Source organism: Paramisgurnus dabryanus, chromosome 22 (genome assembly GCF_030506205.2).
Source record: "Paramisgurnus dabryanus chromosome 22, PD_genome_1.1, whole genome shotgun sequence".
NCBI lineage: Eukaryota > Metazoa > Chordata > Actinopteri > Cypriniformes > Cobitidae > Paramisgurnus > Paramisgurnus dabryanus.
Genome location: NC_133358.1, coordinates 28,114,040 through 28,137,018, shown reverse-complemented (window position 1 = coordinate 28,137,018; position 22,979 = coordinate 28,114,040). Strand labels below are relative to the sequence as shown.

General features: G+C 34.3%; 1 protein-coding gene across 1 annotated transcript in view; it reads left to right on the top strand.

Annotated features, from left to right (window-relative positions):
• Window positions 1-22,979, top strand: part of agap3 (ArfGAP with GTPase domain, ankyrin repeat and PH domain 3) — a 121,908-nt gene that overhangs the window by 83,218 nt on the left and 15,711 nt on the right. The window contains 3 exon segments of the mRNA XM_065258605.1: window positions 11,779-11,933; window positions 12,212-12,302; window positions 13,999-14,221. Coding sequence (XP_065114677.1) covers window positions 11,779-11,933; window positions 12,212-12,302; window positions 13,999-14,221 — 469 coding nt within the window.

The window sequence follows — 22,979 nt, the reverse complement described above, 5'->3', positions numbered from 1 at the left end:
GCATGTTTCTTTGGGCCAGTTGATGTGGCTTTTTTCAAGATTGGTGCTTTACAAGGGCTTCTTGCAAACAGCTTAGCTTCAATCAGATATATTAACTGTCACAGTACTTACTAGGGATGCTTAACGATTAATCGCGATTAATCGTTAGCAGAATAAAAGTTTTTGTTTACATCATATATGTGTGTGAACTGTGTATAATAACTTTGTATAAATAAATGTACACACATGCATGTATATGTTTTAGAAATGTTTACATGTGTATATACATTTGTATATTTATGTTTAATTTATATTATATATAAATATAAATATAAATACTTAATATATTATTATTTTTTTTTCTTAAAATTATACATGAATGTGTTCATATTTATATATATACATATTTATTATACACAGTTTACACACATATGTTATGTAAAGAAAAACTTTTATTCTGCTAACGATTAATCGCGATTAATTGTTTAGCATCCCTAGTACTTACAGATCATTTAGATATTTTTTGATCTTTCTATGAAAGTCTGAATCTTTGCCATCCTGACTATTCTTCCATCTGCTTTAACAGTAGGTTTTTGTAGCCATTAAAGCATTTGAGATGATTTTAGCTGAGCACTTTGCTGCATTTCTTTATAGGTTTTTCCCTCTCAAATCAACTTTTTAATCAAATTACATTGTTCCTCCGAGCATATTTGAAACGGCTCAGTTTACGTAGAAAAATTAAGCAGCAGATATATTTTATAACAAAAGGTAAAACATTTGCTTCCCCTCAAGAAGGACAAGACGGAGCTGTTTTTTTCACAGAATGAACTCGTTTTCTAATTAAACTTCACACTGCTATTATTTTGATCACGCCACTTTCAATAAATGAGTCAATTACTCAGAACAAGTAGTGTGGATATCATTACCAATGGCTCTACACTACTACATCTGTAAGTAAATAATTTGCAATGCAGAAATATTACTACTACTAATAACAGTGGTTTATCAAGGTAATAATGTTGCACAACTTTGAAAACAACTGTACTAAATATACTTTACTTGGGGTGGGTGATAAACCAGTAGAAATTTGTTAACTGGTAAAGATTTGGGACTATCGTCTCTATTAAGGTTACGCGCCCACATCACATTGCCGTGCGCGTGGTCACGAAAACGTAACATTTGTACACATATTTCAGCACCGCAGTTTTAAAACAAGTGATTTTAAGCCATTGAAACACAAACAACAGAGCTATATGTGCACACCGTTTCTGTGTGAGAGGAGCGTGCAAGTCGCGCATCCGCTGCCCATTAAAAGATAAGTCCATTTTCTTAAAAAAAATCCAGATAATTTACTCACCACCATGTCATCCAAAATGTTGATGTCCTTCTCTGTTCAGTCGAGAAGAAATTATGTTTTTTAAGGAAAACATTCCAGGATTTTTCTCATTTTAGAGGACTTTAATGGACCCCAACACTTAACAGTTTTAATGCAGTTTAAAATTGCAGTTTCAACTGAGTTTCAAAGGACTCCCAAATGAGGCATAAGGGTCTTATTTAGTGAAACGATATGCACTTTTAAACCACAACTTCTCTTCTACTGTATCTTCGGTCCTGTGACGCGCCAGCGCGACCTCACGCAATACATCATTACATCAAGAGGTCACGGATGACATTTCGAAACTACGCCCCAGTGTTTACAAGTGTGGAAAAAGAGGACCGTTTCGACGTAGTTGTATGTTGAATGATACTAATTAATGTCTTTGTGTCAACTTATTGTTTAAAATGGTCTGCAAATGTGCGTTTCATGTAACACGTGACCTTTCCACGGCATTACGCAATTACGTGATGTCGCGCTGGCACTCACAGGACCGGAGATAGACGCGAAGTTGTGGTTTAAAAGTGTTTTTTTTTTCTTGTCAAAAATGACAAACGTTTCGCTAGATAAGACCCTTATGCCTCGTCTGAGATCGTTTAGAGTCCTTTGAAACTGCAATTTTAAACTGCATTAGAACTGTTAAGTGTTGGGGTCCATTAAAGTCCATTCAAATAAAAAATCCTGGAATGTTTTCCTCAAAAAACATAATTTCTTCTTGACTGATCAAAGAAAGACATCAATATTTTGGATGACATGGTGGCGAGTAAATTATCTGGATTTTTTTTTACGAAAAAACTGACTAATCCTTTGAGCTTGTGGACATTTTTGCCACTGTATTGGTCTTAAATACACACATGCGTCAAAATTATCATTTTTGCAAGTATCTTCATAAACAAATCTATTTAGGTCTTAAGATAAGGTTTTTTTGTGAGAATTATGAAAATTCTATGGCATTAAATAACATTAAAAAACCTTATTAAAAATTAAAACATCTACCGTGATACATATCATTATCATTATATAAATTGAATCCTATCGTGATAGAAGATTTTGGTTTTATCGCCCACCCCTAATATATATTGTTAATTTTAAGCATTATCATAGTGCGGATTGAATACCGTAACATTTAGAAAGTTATTGTATATCGCACTTTCCTTTATGTGTGTTTTTTTTATTATATCGTGCAGCCCTATTACACCTTTTTAAGAGACCCCCTATTAAACCCTATTGTGTCATCGCCGACACATTCTAACTAGCTCAATTCATTTTACCATAACTCTTCAACCATTTGTTCTTTCAAAAAAAATTTAATTGCTCCTTAAAGTAAACAAATTGCACTTTTGGCAATATATGGGTTATTATGGTAATTCTTGTTTTCTGTCAGCCAATCGCTCCAGTTTTCATGGAGAGCGGAAGGTGGATTTGAACAACGAGTTATGGACCAATGAAGGTCAGAGGGCAACAGATTTGAGTGAATGAAGTAAAGAGACCTGGAGACCTGACCTCTGTTTTGTGAATTTTTGTCTATTTAAAGTCTATTTACAAACTCACAACACACACTAATGATCAATTATTATAATTTATTGAAAGCCATTTGCTTTCCGAAAAAAAGATACCTTGCAGGATTGCGCTTGAAGATAGCACATTGTGTTAGAATTTAAGTAAAAAAAAGTATGAAACAACCTATTTTGCTTCAGGTTCTAAAGGGTTAAGTACTTTAGTTTTAATGTTTAAATATTATAAACTGAATGGACAGATTTTTGGCTATGACATAGTACCGTACACTTTAAAATAGTCCTACTGTGTTAAATTTAGCTACAGATATGTACCTTAAATATGCACTCTTTAGGTACAAAGGTGTACTTTTTAAAAGGGTACTGCCCAGTGACCGTTTTTGTACCGCTTTTTTTAGTTTAGACATCAGGTTATGGTTTACATCCCTCTGAATAGGAGGTTTTTTACTCTGTAACACTTATAATCGGGTAACCTTACTGATGTTAAGATGGCCAGAAGATGAATCTCCACATGCGCTGTAGATTTATCTCAACATTTTGCTTTGTTTGTCTCTCAATCGCTCCCTGGAGTCTCGTTCAATAAAAGATACGATCACTGTTTGCACGGTACGTTATATGTGTGTGTATGCGCTTCAACCCGTTAGCATTCTCAAATCTTTGATTCCGGTTTGTTTACGTCTTTTTAATTGTCATCACTATGCTGTTTGTGTCCATTTACCTTCAGTGCGTCGTTTGAAATCTCGTAACCTCGAAGTGCGTCTGTGTATACAAAGCGGTATTATTGTTTACACTGTGTGTGTGTCTGATGGTGCCGGTGAATGCGTTCTCTCTCAGTATTTGGCCCCGTATCCCCCCGGGCCCCTGTCAGTAATGGGCGCGTGCTGATTGCTCTAATACAGGTTAGGAATATTGCCTTTAATGATGTGTAAAATGAGCAAACGCCTCTGCTGACATTTACAGATGGCACAGGCAGGTCTGGTTCCTCCCAGCTGCCTGTTAATTCTTAGACACCAGCTTGCAACTCTATAGAACCGACCTGTTCTGCGTACCGCCACGCCTGTGTTGGATTCAAGAGTGTGGTCGTCACCTTTATAGGTTTGTAAAACGGCACGCACACACCTTCGCTCTGACCCCTCGCGGCCCTGCGCCGGTGCTGATTTGATGGATTTGGCGTCGTGCGGCCACGCGCTCTGACAGAATAGCAATAGGGTCAAACTGTCAGGTCCAGATGTGGTACTGACCCACGGGGCGTTTGGAGTAGAAGTCTTTGGTTCGATTAGATGTGATTCACTAAAACAAATGTTGGGGTTTTGATTCTCTCCATCTCTAATCACGGCTCTGCTGCTTTCTGCCAGAATAGATTTTCACTTAAAAACATGAAGCTTGACCTGATTTACTTTCCTATTAAATGCCTCTAGTCTTTATGTGACCAAGAACTGTATTATTCGTTTTAATGAATCGGATTTAATAGCCGAACAGAAAAAATGATTGTTTCCAAACATGGTTGGGTCAAATATGGACATTTTTCTAGGTTCATTTAAACTAACGGTTGGGTCTGTCCCTATTAGGGATGCTAAACAATTAATCGCGATTAATCGTTAGCAGAATAAAAGTTTTTGTTTACATCACATATGTGTGTAAACTGTGTATAATAAATATGTGTATATATATAAATATGAACACATTAATGTATAATTTTAAGAAAAATAATGTATATATTAAGTATTTATATTTATATATAATATAAATTATACATAAATATACAAATGTATATACACATGTAAAAATTTCTAAAACATATACATGCATGTGTGAACATTTATTTATACAAAGTTATTATACACAGTTCACACACATATATGATGTAAACAAAAACTTTTATTCTGCTAACGATTAATCACGATTAATCGTTAAGCATCCCTATGTTAAAAGATTAATCATGATTAATCGTGATTAATCGCATACAAAAAGTTTGTGTTTGCATAATTTATATGTGTGAACTGTGTGTAATTATTATGTATATATATTAGGGCCGGGACTCGATTAAAAAAATTAATCTAATTAATTAGAGGCTTTGTAATTAATTAATCTAAATTAATCGCATTTTAATCTCATATAAATATTTGACCTGAGAACATTAAGAAGTATTTTTACATGGATTTTTATGAATAATGACTGAATACATAAGCTTAACAAAATATTGTTTATTTTTGTTCAACCAAGTCGTTGTACCCGGAGTCCACGCTAGCTGCTGTATGTTTTGCATTGAGATGATACTTGAGGCTCGATGTGCTGCGGTGATATGTGAATTCCTTGTTGCATATCTTACACACAACCATGCTCTTATCGACGCTTACCAGTGATGCGCGGGTCAATGTATAAACAACCCGCCCGCAAATCGGACCGCAAAGAAAATATATACCCGACCCGCTTCCTGGCCCGCATTTCTTAAAGTAGTTTGTTTAATATTGCAGGGTTCGGGACTTCTCAGGTTTTGACTGTCTGTGTTCTGGTACCTATGTGCGCGGATGCCCCACCTCGCGTATAAAAACAACAAAACATAATATACTATATAGCCTATATTAAAATTAAAATATATAAAAATGTGCATAATATATTTTTTAAGTTGCACATCGTTTATAGGTTTCTTAAGTGAGATTCGGATGTGAAAAGCGCTGCATAATGTACGCGCCTTTAGTGTTACCATTGAAACTTAACTAAATTAAAAAAATAAGAGGTGATATATAGCTTTAGCCTACATAAATGCTTATTGCTTTAATGTTGCGAGTTCCTCTTCGACTTTTCTTGCTGTTATGTTTATAATAGTTCATTGTTCAGAGTTCATATTGATGATCTTATAGTCAATTTAAAAATGCTCTTACAAACTGACTCTATTCGTTTAACTTTTTTCCTTTACCTGCCGTCGCTGTTCTCTGTGCGTGTCCTCCGTCAAAGTAGCCTATTAAAATTAATATGAAGTTGATTTTTAAAAGTCTTAAGCACACCGCAAATCAAACGTGCTGCTACAGTATGCTCTAAATGCGCGTGTAAATTTAACTTCTGGGCACTGCCAGGCTGATTTTTTGAAAAGTAAGTGATATAGGCTACTCACTGCATGTTTTGGCATTCGGTAGCATATGCATCAATGAGATGCAAGGTGTTGCTTTTAATGTTCTTTTTAATTTATATTCACAAAACCTAACAACAAAACATTGTTTATAATTACGAGACAAATTATTTGAAACGAAATTCGTTTTAAAGTAGCAAACAAAACTTAAATTAAACTCGTAATAAACTAATTAAATTGAAACAAAACAACATTACAACAATATTTAAACCCAACAATACTCAAACATTAACATATAACAGACATTAGGATACATGTTAAAATAATCTGTAGTTTGTTGGTAGATGTTTATTGGGCAAAACCTGCGTTGCAAACCTCCATTTACCAGAATAAATCATTTTTACTTTGAAATTGATGCGTTGTCACGTTAAAATCAGCTGTTCGTTTAGGTTCCGTCTACTTTTATTTACACTGCATCACAACCCCGGAGTTCTCGAACTAAAACAGGGTCTGCAGCATTTACGAATGACTCTATTAATAAGTGCGATTAAAATGCGTTAAAATGTTTAACGCGTTATTTTTTGTGTAATTAATTAATCTTAATTAACGCGTTAAAGTCCCGGCCCTAATATATATATATATATATATATATATATATATATATATATATATATATATATATATATATATATATATATATATATATATATATATATATATACAAAGCAACTAACAGTGCATTATAAAGTATTGTTTTTATTTATGCAAACACAAAACTTTAATTTTGGAAGCAATTAATTGCGATTAATCTTTTGACAGCCTTAATTTTAACCAACCCAACATTTTTGAAAGGTTTATCCAAATAATCTTACAGTGGATTACAAACTATTATTTTTATTTATGCAAACTTTAAATTTGGAAGCGATTAATTGCGATTAATCTTTTGACAGCCTTAATTTTAACCAAACCAACATTTTTGAAAGCGTACCTTCGGGGATGAAAAGTGAAATTTTACATTTAAGCATTTTGCGGTTTATCCAAAGAATCTTACAGTGCATTACAAACTATTATTTTTATTTATGCAAACACAAACTTTAATTTTAGAAGCGATTAATCGCGATTAATCTTTTGACAGCCTTAATTTTAACCAACCCAACATTTTTAAAGCGTACCTTAGGGTATGAAAAGTGTCATTTTACATTTAAGCATTTTGCGGTTTATCCAAAGAATCTTACAGTGCATTACAAACTATTGTTTTTATTTATGCAAACACAAACTTTAATTTTAGAAGCGATTAATCTTTTGACAGCCTTAATTTTAACCAACCCAACATTTTTTTAAAGCGTACTTTAGGGTATGAAAAGTGTATTTTTACATTTAAGCTTTTTGCAGACGCTTTTATCCAAAGCAACTTACAGTGCATTACAAACTATTGTTTTATATTGTTTTACTATCTTTTGCACTGCTAACGCAACGCTTATCCATTACAGGAGCTATACAGGAGCAGAAATTTCAATAAAGTTTTGAAGTATTGCCAATTTGCTCAAAAAAGCATTTATTTTTAGGGAAAACCTTTTTTGGCACAAAAAGTCACATTAGATTTGTAATCAATGCAGTATCATACATTTTATCTTCATGATTGTTGTACAGTCAACATTCATAATGCAAACTTTTAGTTTGTATCCACCACGATTCATTCATTTACACCTGGAAAGTCGAGGCTGACCTTTCGGACTAAATTATTTGGACGTACGTTTGAATACAGGCAACCTCAAGCTACATCAATTTTTGTAAATGCGGTACATTAAGAAGCATGATGGAAATTTTCAATGGCCATACGGAGACAGATCGACTCTTCCCATTACCGGTCTTTTTATTGTAGCATATTAATTAAGGTAAGTTGTATCTGCCCTCTTTGCCACGAGTCTCTCAGATTGGATTTTAACTGGATTTAGTCAAGCTGAACCTGGACTCTCTTTATTCTCATTACTGCTAATTCCTCTGCACTAGTTGCTGATTGGGAGTTTGTGTTAATGCCGTTTATTGCACCTTTTATATTAACAGACCTTATAGTCTATTGGTAGTTTTTAGTGGAAGTGCTTTTCTACCTTTCTTAAAATTAGCTGCACTACGTTTGAGACCTTCATTACCAGTGAGACGTCTGGACACACCCACACTGTAATAAAATGTGACACTGGACCCCAAACCATACGTCATAAGTCGCACGGGTATATTTGTAGCAATAGCCAACAATACATTGTATGGGTCAGTACGTGCAGTGTGCTCCCTGGGAATCGAACCTATGACTTTTTGCGCTACTCACGCAATGCTCTACCAACTAAGATACAGGAGATACATCCTAAAAGATTACTTTGTCTGCTGCTTAGCAGTTCGGCTTGTTTAGCTTATTTTCTGTGTTAGCCTACTTTCCAAGCTGCTGACATCAGAAACATATCTGTTGTATTTTCATATTGAAATTACCTGTTATAATGGCTAATTTATCAGATGGCCAGCCAACAGAATAATTGTCTGTGTTCAGATGCAGAGGTGTATAATCATTGGACAGAGTAATGCCAGATAATTATGTTGCTGTTCATAATAGCAGACAGGGGGGAAACTACAGTATTATGACAGCCGAAATGTTTTCCAAATGCGAGCTATTTTCACATGTAAAATCTATTAAAATACATTACATTCTAACGCAGAGATTGTTATAATTGCAATTATTTTTTTATTTATGCAAAGCCCTTTAAAATCTTTAGACGTATTACCGTATTGGGATGGATTCAAATGAACTTTGATTTTGTCTCTTGAGACTGTTGTGCAATGTGTTACTCGCATATAGTGCCGTGAAACCAGAAGTCTTTCGTTCGAGGTTCATTTCCAACAAAAACAGGCGTGAAATGTAAACAAAGCAGAGAAAGCGACAGGGGTGGCAGACCTTCACCTTTTAGTCCTTGATTTAGACGCAAAGCTCCTGGCTCTGTATTGATCTCTGACCTGGAGTCAAGTCCCATGAATAAATCGGATAATTGAGGAGAGTGTCAACCTAATTGGATTGTTGCCGTTAGCTGGAGGCCATGCTTGTGCCCGAGTCAACCAGACTCTTTTACAATGATGTGCATATGTTGAGCGGACCGGTTCCCAGTCATCATGTGGGATTATTGATTCAAGCTGAATGTAGGCACAGATCTATATATTTATGTTCCTGTATAAAAAATAATTGAAACACAACCCTTAAATCCTACTTGCCGAAATTTAGATTTTTAATTTGAAGCTTTGGAGTTATATGGAGTTATGCTTTGAGATATATATATACTACGATATACACTTATGTAAAGGTGATTATAAGTAATCATTTTACTAGGGCTGGGAAAAGATTAATTGCGATTAATCGCATACATAATAAAAGTGATTTTTGGCATAATATATGAGTGTGTGCTATGTGTAATTATTATGTACATATAAATACAAAAACATTCATGTATGTATTTAAGAAACATTTACATGTGTATATTTATTTATATTTGTATAAATTCTATATTATATATAAATAAATAAAAATATATATATATATATAAATAAAAAAATCTGACATGAATATATGTATGTGTATGTGCTTAAATATACAATAATTACACACAGTAGTTCACACATATATTATGCAAAAAATAACTTTTATTTTGTATGCGATTAATCACGATTAACCTTTTCCCAGCCCTATTTTTTAGATTTAGTAATAAGGTAAAACCCTTATGCAGCAAAATCACAGTGAATATATTTACACTGAAAAAAATGATTTTATCAATTTACAATTTTTTTTAAGGTAAGTGGTTGCAATAAATTTATTTAAGCGACATTTAAACAAAAAAGATTAGTAAAGTAAAATAAAATAAAACTTTTGTTTAAATGTAGCTTAAATAAATTGATTGTAACCAGGGTATGGTTATGGTAAATCAGTGTAGAGTTCAGATGCAAACCCTCTTAAGAGCGTCTGATATGTTTTCTTGTAAATGAGCTTTTTTATCATGCCCTTATGTTTAGCTTCAGTAATTTCACTTTAATGGCAATGAAAAGGTTATTGGTCAGTAATTGAAATGCTTTATTTTCACAATTTTTTAGTGATTTTATTGGTATTTTATACATGTGATTGTATTTTGCTGCATGCATGCTTTTTTGGCAGAAATGTCCGCTTCTGAAAAGTCTCCAATCACTTTTTATTGTCGTTTCCGAATAAAAGTAAAAGGATTAAAAAATCCTAATATATTCTGTAATCCTCCTTTAACCGGGTAAAAATCTCTTGTAGCTCGACAATTTAAATCCGATGTATTCACGCCGTAATTCAACAAATTCATCTTCTGTGCACCTAGAGGACTTTGCTGAAAAATCAGTGTGGCGTTTAATGGATTTTGCCAACAAATCTGTATTTCTGAATAGCGTATTTCTGGGATTAAAGTCGAAATGAAATTGAAATGAAAAACTGTCATGTGTTTTGGAATATTGTAGTATTTTTTTTACAAAAAACTCTGAGCTTTATTATTTTTTTTAAATTCACATGGCCTCATAATCTTAAATACAAAACGCAAATCTCCTCCCTTCCTCGAAATTATCTCTCTTTCAGGTGACACATTATGGCAGGGAAAAGATTGTCGCGGCAACATGACCCAATTTCAGACGATCCAATCAATTCTCAATGGACAAATTCAAGTCCAGCCCTACCTTTATTCATTTCAAAAGCCGCTTTACTCGGATATATACGTCACCATGGGGAAAACAAGACAATCGCTAATTCCGTTTCATTGCGACTTTAAACAGATTTTAAGTGTAGGTATTTGATGAACATGTATTATTTTCTGAGAGCATTCGGTTAATACCATTATCTAATTTTTTTTAAAAAAGATGACGTTTAGTGGCTTTTGCATCTGAGCTCCTCATATTTACAAATATATTTATATAACAATATGTGTAGAATAATAAACCTTTTCTCACCTAATGTATTCATTCATTTACTAACATGCATGCATTTAGCAAATGCCGTATTACTGCTCTTGAATATAAATGATTAAGAGTGAGATTAAGAAAAATGATCATTCACAGTGGGTTTAAATAGATGGGGTTATGTTGCAATTATCATTTTTTTCCAAAAAATCTAAATGCATCAATTAAACGTGTGAACTTCATGCAGCTAGATCACTGTTATGCCCCATAATACTCTTGTGTGTAATCATCATCGAACACATATCAAAGTAATCATGCTTCTGAAACGAATGTTGAGTAAATTACAGAAATGATGGTCTGTTTTTCACCTCTCGCCCCTCATTTGAGCTCCGCAGGAATGTTGCTCGTGCTCTCGCGCTCTTTGCCGTGTGGAAATTACTGTGACCGGCGTGATTAACCCACATTATATTCTATTTAGGCAGCTGAAATAATAATGAGTCGTCACTGGTAATGAGATAAATACTCTAATGGATGTATTTACCTTTTTAATCACTCGGATTTTACGATGCTGATGAACAACAGCAACTGACACTAATCGCAGATACCCACAATGCACCTCACATTTTGGTCATTTGCATTTTCAACCCTGTGATGAGATGAATGAAGCTTGGCGATAGGATTCCTTTATACTGCATAAATCTTCATTTGGTTTCTATTTCTGCGGCTATGAGCTAAGAAGCCCCGCCCACTGCGAGATCTCATTAGTCACATAGCTGTATATTAAAAATCATATATATGTAGGTTCTGATTGGCTGATTTTTACTTGGGGTAGACAAACAAATAAAGCACAGTATGATTGTGTTTTTATTGTGTATTTTAACATGTCACCCGTTTGTGGATTACAGAGCAAGAGGAGTCTTTCGAATTCGTTATCGTCTCCCTGACCGGTCAAATGTGGCACTTTGAGGCATCCACGTATGAAGAACGAGAACTTTGGGTGCAAGCCATCGAAAGCCAGATATTTGCCAGTCTTCAATCCTGTGAGAGCAGCAAAAACAAGGTAAAATATAACAGGTCCACACACACACATCTAAAGTGGGAATTATTCCTTGTATTATAATTAGAATGCGGTCACTTCAAAACTCCTCCCATCATGCGGCTAAATCTCTGACATTTAATCTTCTGTGTTTGTGATTCTGTGTTTGCCATTGTGGTTGGAAGACAGAAGCAATGCACCATGGGAAAAAGCATAGGTCTCAAAAAAGCCATAGCTACTTAAAAATACAGTTCTGCTCTTACTTTAGTGTGATTTTTGTACATTTTATGACTCATTTTTAGTCTCGAATGGGAAGCCAGAGTGATGCATTAACCATCCAGTCCATCAGGAACGTGAGAGGAAACAGCTTCTGTGCCGACTGTGATGCCCCAAGTAAGTAAAGCGACTTCCTGGTGTGCATTAACTATAGAAATAATTTATAATATATATTTTATAAGCTGCGTAAACTATAAAAGGGATTATAGAAGTAGTTTGGTACTATGAAGCAAGTTGTTTTTGCTTAAAAAATTACACATGACAACACATTGATTGGCATATTAGACTTTGTAACACAACTACATTTCCGGAAACGTTCATGGGAATTGAAATTTTGGAATTACAGGAATTTATATAAATTATATCATATAGACCTTTTGCGAGTAGACGTCACAGTTACGTCACTGCAAGCTGCGCACGCAATGTGGTGGCAGAAAAACAGTGGAAATGAATTAGACACGAGTGAAACAAACAAGATAACTCACTAGAAAATGTCTTGTTGTGCTGCTGAGTGTCAGAATAGGAATGCCAAAAAAGATGGCCTTCATTTTTATAGTATACCGTCGTCGAAGACACCATTTGAAGATAAACGTAGGCCTAGGTGTTTATGATTGCGATAAGCCCTTAAACGGACAGACTGAAGTGATGAAATCATTTGGAAATCTTTTAATAATTGGAATAGAAAATAATTAGAGAAGATGTCCAGTGTTCTGTCGAAGTCTGATCCCTTCGACAGAAGGGTTTTTATCATGTTACAATTATAATTTATTTAGAAGGATTAAAGATTTGAATGAGTTCATAATATCAATAATATCACCATTTATTAAATATTTCATAATTTTTCTATAACTTCTTTTTACCTTATATCTTAGCCTATGTCTATGTTTGTTTTAAAATTATGATGTTTACATACTTAATAAATATATAAATATAACACACACATGATGTAAAGTGTTATTAATAAACAGGACTATGCACATTAATTTGTATGTAAACATAATAGTTTTAGAGCAAACACGTAGGCTATAAATTTAAGGAAGAAATAATAGAAAACAGTAAAATTATGAAATATTTAATAAATAATATTATTAGGAAAACATGATATTATTGCTTTTATATGTACTTTAGCATAAAGTATTGTTCTTTACCAATAAAGAACAATACATATACATTACATACATGCACACATATCAGTAGCCAAGCCATTTAAACTTTTAATTTATCTAAAAATAAGTAAAAACGTTATAAGAAACATTACACTAAAGAGAAAAACAGGGGAAACAGATTTCGACAGAACACCGGATCCATAAAAATCACAGTTTAACGCTAAAACACTTCTCACCGCTATTGCAGAGCGGTCACTTTCTGCCATAAGTTAGGCTCCGCCCACAAAAAAGTCAACTCTGTTTGCAAACACGCAAAAGGTCTATACAAACGTAAATAAACATTTTATTTGGTCATGAGCAGACGTGCATGCAAGGTAATACACATTTTGAAGAGTCCTGATACTTGCGCTCATCAAGACGTGGATTTATTTGATTTTATTCCTATCAATTCCCATTTATTTCCGTTAATTCCCATGGAAAGTTTCCAGCCTTGAAAATTCCTGGAATTTTGCAACCCTAATCACAACCTTGTATCAAGTGTTCCTGTAGCTTAACTGGTAAAGCATTAGTACTTGAAAGATCCTGGGTTTGATTCCCAAGGGACATACCCAATTAAAATGTATGGATAAAACTGTCTACCAAACGCAAAAGTGTAAATGTCAAATTTTAATCAGATCAACTGGAATTATGTTGTATTTAACACTCAGATCCGGATTGGGCCAGTTTGAATCTCGGCGCTCTGATCTGCATCGAGTGCTCCGGGATGCACAGGAACCTGGGAACCCATCTTTCCCGTGTACGGTCTCTGGATTTAGATGACTGGCCTGTAGAGCTCAGCATGGTGATGACGGCCATTGGTAACGCCATGGCAAACAGCGTATGGGAAGGTTGTGTTGAGGGCTACACCAAACCTGGAGTCGACAGCACGAGGTGAGGCTAATCACAAAATCAACTGGGTAGATGTGATGATGGGGTTTCTCGGACAGATTCATTTTGTAATTCCAACTATTTCTTTGTTTTATTAAATCCAATATGGCTGCTTCCAAGGCTAATGTAATTATTGTGTAATGTTTGTATTCTTCAAGCTGATTCTTTGAAAGAGTTTAAACTTAATTGTCTAAGCTATACAATCATATGTAAAACATTGGCTTTGTTGATCTTTCGAGGTTACACAGGACTCTTTGTTCAGGTTAGATAAGGCCAGAATATCCAAGCAGGCGCTACATCCAGTGTCAGTAGAATGATCAATGGACCTCAATGTGACAGATTCCTCACCCGATCATTGGTCCATTAGTGCTCTTTGAGGAAGATGAGAAATGTTTCAGGAGATAATGTCTGTAGTAAACAGGACCTTTGTCTGTAGCTGCTCACCTGCTCCGGTTCCAGGCGATGTCTCGAGGTCCCCCCCCTTTAGACTCAACACACGAGTCCACATTCTCAATCTGTCTAATGACCTGGAGAAGAGGCTGTTTTTGGTGCCAATTAAAGACACCATTACAGTCCCAAACCACTCCCCCTGGGGCTGAATTGAGGGCTTTCAATGGCTCCGACAGCTATCTATCACTTGATGTGGGGGGTATCCGTCATTCCTTCAGGGTATAAATCCAGGCAGACATCTTGACATCTTCTGGCCTGCACTTTGTTCAGATACATCACAATGGAGGATTTATTGTAATTCTGGTTGTAGCTGCTGAACAGTATGGTACACCTTTATTTATTTGACAAGACTGGAGATCTATTTATAAAATAGTTGAGTAAATATAGAGACTTTTCGGCCAATAAGCTTAATAAATAAAGTTGATTTGCAAGGCAAACGTGGCTTTTCTTATAGTTACTTATACATTATGCTTAGTTATTTATACAGTAGTGGCCAAACAAGATGTTCAACTTGTTAGAAATTTGTCGTCCCTTTTCACAAATGTATTATTAAACGTGTATTAGAAATTGTAGGACTGCAAAACGATTAATTGCGACTAATCATTTGAAGAATAAAAGTTTTTGTTTACATATATATATACATGTGTGTGTGTAGTGACTGTATATGTGCAGTATATATGTGTGTCTTCTTGAACTTGAGCTTCAGTTTACACTCCAAACGCAACTACATAACATGCACACAAATTTCTAGGTATGCAAAACGATTAATCGCGACTAATCATTTGCAGAATAAAAGTTTTTGTTTTCGTGATATATATGTGTAGTGACTGTATATGTGTAGTATATATGTGTGTCTTCTTGAACTTGAGCTTCAGTTTACACTCCAAACGCAACTACATAACATGCACACAAATTTCTAGGTATGCAAAACGATTAATCGCGACTAATCATTTGCAGAATAAAAGTTTTAAATAAATAAATTTATGTGCATGTACTATTTTATTATAATAATTATGTATATATAAATACACACAGATGCAAGTATACATTTAAGAAATATTTGCATGTGAATATACATTTTTGTATTTATATATAATTTATATTATATATAATTATTACTACTTAATATATAAATATATTTTTTTCTTAAAATTATACATGCATGTGTGTGTATTTATACATAATTGTTATACACAGTAAACACACAAACACACACACATTTATTTATTTATTTTAAACTTTTATTTTTGAAATGATTGGTCGCAATTAATCGTTTTGCATCCCTAGAAATTTCTGTGCATGTTATGTAGTTGTGTTTGGAGCGTAAACTGAAGTTCAAGTTTAAGGAGAATTTAAAAACGAATTGTAATGCCTCATTTCCTGCAAGTTTTTTGTTTTTCTATGCATTTTTTGTTTATTGGAATAAAACCAATATTTCCTGATACCTGATAAATACCATAACCAAGTATAATGTACCACACTTTTCATATTTTAGCAAATATTGTACAAATATGCTCTCCGGACATTACTTTTGGCCGCTACTGTATATTACTTTGTGGTAAGTTACTTATAGATTACCCAAAGTTACTTATATGCTCCACGTATTAGGCTGGAATACCATAGTAGTTTACCATAAAAAAGCATGTGCATTCATTGACCTTTGTTTGAATACTACAACATCTGTTTACGATATTAAGTCAGTGACGTGCCCCGCTGCTTTGAAAGGATTTCCTTGAATGGAGCGCACAAATAAAGATGTAACAACCGCCCTACAAAAGTGTGCGTGCAGGAGATAGCATGTAAAAGGAGATAACCCTTTCGATCTACTCACCACCCGCGGTGTCGCAGCTTTTCTCTCTCTCTCTGCCTGTCTCTCGCCCTTTCTTCTCTCACTCACCGCCGAGTAGCGTCTCCCAGTTATCTATCGAGTGGTTGGCGGGCTGCAGCCGAGTGCTTTTGACTTGATGAAAGATTATTGATGCTGATATCTCCTCACACTTCAGTCGTCAGAAGCGGCTCACTGCCGGAGGAGAGAATGTTTTTCATTGTCAGGAGATTCTGATGGTCCACGGCGTTCTCCATTTCTCCTGTTCTCTCTCGCGCTCGCTCGCTCATTCTCTCACCCGTTTTGGACTAAACTGAAAATCTCATTACCGTCATAACTGATTTTCCTGAACCAAAGATGGTGAAACACGTCATGTATTGAGATTCCACATGTACTGCAGCATTTGTTTATTTTTAACACAATATGACAATAATTCCTACCGTTGATTAGGCTTGATTAAAGGTACAGTGTGTAACATTTAGAAGGATCTAATGACAGAAATGCTATATTGTATACATAACTATATTATCAGTGGTGTTTAAAGACCTTACATAATGTACTGTTATGTGTTTATAACAAAAGAATGAGCCGTTTTTATCTACATACACCGCGTGTCCCCTTACATGGAAGTTGCCATTTTGTGCCGCCTACAGAGCGCGTTTTGTCACTACTGTATTGTCACTACTGTATTTTGTCTTAAACAACCACATGTTTGTCCTGTGGCAGCTACTGTAGCTTCTCTATGCGTTTCAGTGAATAGTGGTTGGAATTCACAATCTTACTGCTAAATGCCGCTAAAATCTACACACTGCACCTTTAAGATTTATTCGATTTTGTTGAAATTAATCACCCAAAAATGAAAATTTTGTTATTTTTCATTGGGGCGGATCTAGAAAATTATTTATGAGGTGGCAAAGGGGGTGGCATGAGAACTTTGAAGGGTGGCAACACTGGTGAGCATCCTTGCATGGTTCTGCTTTCTACACATAAATAATCAAATATCTTATATAAAAACAAAACAAAAAATGATTTTAGTGCAACTATAGTGCAACTGTATCAACAACAGTCATATTTTTATTGTATTTTAATCCTAATTATCATGAATTATCTGTAAAATATGATGGGTATGCACTACCTTGATTTTTTGATGTTATGCACAACTTAATTGACGGACATTGCAAAACGTTCTGACAATCTTGAAGACGCAAGCTGATTCAAATGCTTTACATAAAAAGCAAAAAAATCTGCCAATGGGGTAAGCAAAAAAACATTTTTCTTAAACACTAAATTCAAGAATTATCCAAGAAAAATTTGCTAACCCCATTGGCAGATTTATTTGCTTGTTTTATGCACAAAATCACTTAAATTTGATATTTTTGGTCTAAAAACTAGACTTTATTTTCTTGGGTCGTTTTGCTCATCAAGAAAAACATCTTAATTTAGGAATTTTGGGATATTTTTACTGAAAACAAGACAAAATACTAAGAATTTTTTTCTTGAAAATGTTTTCAGTGTAGGAAAACAAGTGTAGTGTTTAGACAAAAAATATAAACTTTAAGTAAATTAGTGCTTAAAACATGCAAAAAAAATCTGAAATTAAAAAAAATTTCTTGAAATAAGTTAACTTTTTAAAAAAAAACACTTAATTCAAGCACAAATTCCCTTAAATTTTATATTTGTTGTCTAAAAACTAGACTTATTTTCATGGGTCATTTTGCTCATCAAGAAAATACATCTTAATTTAGGAATTTTTGGATATTTTTACTGAAAACAAGACAAAAATACTAAGAATTTTTTTTCTTGAAAATATTCTTTTTTTGCAGTGTAGGAAAATAAGTGTAGTGTTTAGACAAAAAATATAAACTTTAAGTAAATTAGTGGTTAAAACAAGCAAAAAAAATCTGAAATTAGAAAAATGTTCTTGAAATAAGTTTACTTTTTTCATAAACACTTAATTCATGCACAAATTCGGTTAAATTTTATATTTTTTGTCTAAAAACTAGACTTATTTTCATGGGTCATTTTGCTCATCAAGAAAATACATCTTAATTTAGGAATGTTTAGATATTTTACTGAAAACAAGACAAAAATACTAAGTTAGAAAGTCATTTTTTGCAGTGTGGTCTTTTTATCTCATCACATTAAAGCATCGCTGCTGTAAATCTGATTAAAAGTATATTTTATACATTAGGGATAGACTACCAGTGCTGGGGTGGCAAAGTTTTCTCTTAGGCTGGCAGTTGCCATCCCATGCCATCCCGATAGATAGAAATTAATGTTACTCACAAACTATATCCCATTTGTCTTTTCGGGTAATAGATTTATCCTTTTTTTTAAGTCAAAATACGCCTTTAAGAGTAGAAATGCGCAGTTCAATTGTGTTGCTCAGCATTCAAATACAAATAAAGTTTTTGTGTTTAGTACTGAATGGTCAGTCAAATTACAGCAGTCGCACCTCGAGTTGTTTTAGGTTCGTGTTGGTCATTCACACACTGGTATAAATGGGACATTCGGTCTGTCAATTATAAATGTGGTTTGACATCAGTGAGATGAGTAATAGAGCTCATTTTACTGTCGTGTAGTCAGGCAAGATTGATTTAACTCATCACGGAAGTGAAAACTAACAGCTGAGTGAGGGTGACAGTCTCAATGTTTTCTGACCTCATTTACAGCCCAGATGACTAAATTAAACACCAACACGAGTCATGTGCATTCCTATGAGCTAAACACATGTGACATTAGGATAAATGCATATAGCTCTTACACTATAGGGTAAAGTCAAAGCCATTTAAATATTAATGTCATGTGAGTTATTAAACTTGATGTAAAGCATATGTTCTTCTTACAGTAGCATCAGTAAGTGTGTTTGTTTGCAGTTTTATAGTAATTGTTATATTTTGGTATTAGTTATATTCTCTCTCTCGCTGACATAAAACCATCAGTATTCATTTCCTCTACCTATTAAATATTTTGCGCTGTATGTCGTTGACATGCATGGAGAACTTAATGCGATTCACCTGCTGTAGGAATAATCTGTTTCCAGCAGTTCTAATTATAAATATTTTTTTAATTATTGAGTAGCGTAGATCGATGAAGGAGCTCTCTAGGTAATCTATTAAGCAGATTGATAGATTTATGATAGATTTACACAGTTCTGTCATGAATTCTTGTGTGGCCATAAATCTTGCTGAGCGAGACGGAGAGAGGGAGAGAGAGGTTGGCTCATCTGAGGGTGTTTAGGGCCTAAATTAGAAATTGGCAGTTGTGTGTTTTGTCGTGTTTGCTCTAATTGTCTGGCACCCGTGTGCCACAATGCTGAGCTAATTTTTTCAGCGGTTGGTGAGACGGGAAGATTTGTACAGACAACAAGCATGTACAGTACGCAGGTGAATAACTTTCCCAGCACAACACAAATGTGTATTGTTCCAGTTATATTTTGTTATCCCGGACGAGCCCCCGCTTATTTCACAGCTATATGTGGAATAAAGCAATGTTTTCCTACCTGTATTTTTATTATGTAGCCCCATAAATAAAGCTAAAGTACTTGTTAATTGGGTCCAAATGACAAATGTATTCCCTTAATACTACTCAGATGCTAACTTTATCATTCATTTAACTTAAATGGCCAATATTACAGTATACTACAATTACAATATTACTCCACTTTAATAAAAAAATCCTAATTATTTACTCACCCTCATGTCATGCAAGATGTTCATGTCTTTCTTTGTTCAGTCAAGAAGATTTTTTTGAGGAAAACATTCCAGGACTTTAGTGCCAATTTTAAAGGACTCTAAACGATCCCAACCAAGCCATAAGGGTCTTATCTAAGGAAACGATCGTCATTTTCAACAAATAAATAAATAAATGTACGTTTAAACCACAACTTTTCGTCTTGCACTAGCCATGTGACACGCCAGCGCGACCTTATGTATTACATAATCATGTCGAAAGGTAACGCATTACATATGCGAAACGCACACTTGCGAACCATTTTAAACAATAAATTGACACAAAGACATAAATTAGTATCATTCCACATACAACAACGTCTGAATCTTTCTCCACACTTGTAAAATACGTAAAATGCGTGACTTTTCGACGTGATTACGTAATACGTAAGGTCATGCTTGTGCGTCACACGGCTAGTGCAAGATGAGAAGTTGTGGTTTAAAAGTACTAATTTATGTATTTATTTTTTGGTGAAATGACGATGGTTTCGCTAGTTAAGACCCTTATGCCTTGGTTGGGATCGTTTAGAGCCCTTTGCAGCTGCATTGAAACTGAAAACCGTTGAGGTCCACTAAAGTCCACTATATGGAGAAAAATCCTGGAAAGCTTAATTTCTTTCTATGACATGGGGGTGACTAAATTATCAGTTTTCATTTATGAAAGTGGAATATTTATATAAATATACAATCTTAGGCCATCATCACCAGCTTTGTTGTTTTAGCAAAGTTTTAATGTCCATCCATATTTATTTTTCACTCTTTTTTTAAGATACAAACAAAAAATACAGGAAACATGTACACAAAATTAAAAACGAAACATTTTTCAGAACTAAATGTCTTCTTTAGACATCAGTCAGTGTTTAGTGTGACCTCTCTTGGCACGAAACACATCTTGAGCTTTTTTGAAGAGATTGAAGTCCTAAAGTCATTCGATTAGAATTAGAAATTAGGATTTCATTTTGTTTAGGTTTAAGAGATCCTGCAGTTTACCCTAAATACTTCACACTTCAGCTTATACTTTTATACTGTTTTTAATACTACACACATTTCATGCATTTTCTGGTTGTATTCTAATAAAGAGACTGAGAAATAATTATATATATAATTATATATGATCACTATACAATTGCAAAAACAACAAATCTAATGGTAACATGGTACCCTATTTTGCACAGTAATGTATATCTACATCTTTATGTATATATTTGTGACATTCCTTCATCTCTAATCTATTGTTTCCTCACTCTCTCAATCTATCTTTGCTCTTTTGAGGCAGAAAGAGATTGTGCTCCTCTCAATTTCTCAAGCGCGCGCACACACATACACACACACACCAGTTGTGCCTTTGGCCAGAGCAGGTAATAGCTCTGATGATCCTCCAGTTTGTTTCAGAAATAATTTGCCGTTTCGTCTTTGCCCATAGGGCAGCCGCAGTAATACAAATGAATCACTTCACTAACCTCTTACCCTCTCTCACAGTCAATCCTTCCTCTATGTTCCACTTGTTCTTCAGTTCTCTCACACATGATCAATCCTTTCTCTGTGTTCCACCTGTTCTTCTGTTCGCCCTTTTATGGTCAAACCTTACACTTTTTTCACATGATGCTTCACTGTTTTCTCTCATTCACGATCAATCATTTCTCTGTTTCACATGTTCAGTATATTGTTATTCCTAACTTTACAGTCTTTTACTGGATTTCATAATACTGTAGTTATACTATGGATACGGTTTAGTGGAAGAATTTGCTGCATGGACACCTGATGCATGTTATCAAGCTGAAACAACAAATTTACAGTATATAATTGAAGAGTTTGGTTCCAAAACGCAATAAATCCATTTTGACTAATTTCGGTAAAAACGTGTTTTCCATAATGATTATTTTTTTGCAAAATGCAATAAATCCATAACAAGTTTTTTTTAAATGCTGTAAATCTGTTGCATCAATATATAAATGTGCATTCATCTTAGCCATGTTAAATTCATTTAGTTGACTAGTATACACTGATTAAAAAAATAAACATTAATGGCATTAATCAAAACACTTACTTTGTCATATTAAACAATTAGTCAATTTTCTTAAAAAAAAATCCAGATAATTTACTCACCACCATGTCATCCAAAATGTTGATGTCTTTTGATGTTCAGTCGAGAAGAAATTATGTTTTTTGAGGAAAACATTCCAGGATGTTTTTCATTTTAATGGACTTTAATGGACCCCAATACTTAACAGTTTTAATGCAGTTTAAAATGGCAGTTTCAATGCAGCTTCAAAGGACTCTAAATAAATCCCAACCGAGGCAAAAGGGTCTTATCTAGCGAAACGATTGTCATTTTTGGCAAGAAAAATTAAAAATATGCACTTTTAACCCACAACTGTGTGACGAGGCAGCGCGACCTCACATAATTGCGTAATGACATAGAAAGGTCACGTGTTACATATATGAAACGCACATTTGCGGACCATTTTAAACTATAAACTGACACAAAGACATTAATTAGTATCATTCAACATACAACAACGTCAGAATGGTCCTCTTTCTTTACACTTGTAAACACTGGAACGTAGTTTCGATACGTCATTCGTGACCTCTTGACGTCATGACGTATTGCGTGAGGTCACGCTGGCGTGTCACAGGATTGGAGGAAGACGAGAAGTTGTGGTTTGAAAGTGCATATTTTTCATGTTTCATTATCGTTTCGCTAGATAAGACCCTTATGCCTCGTTTGGGATCTTTTAGAGTCCTTTTAAACTGC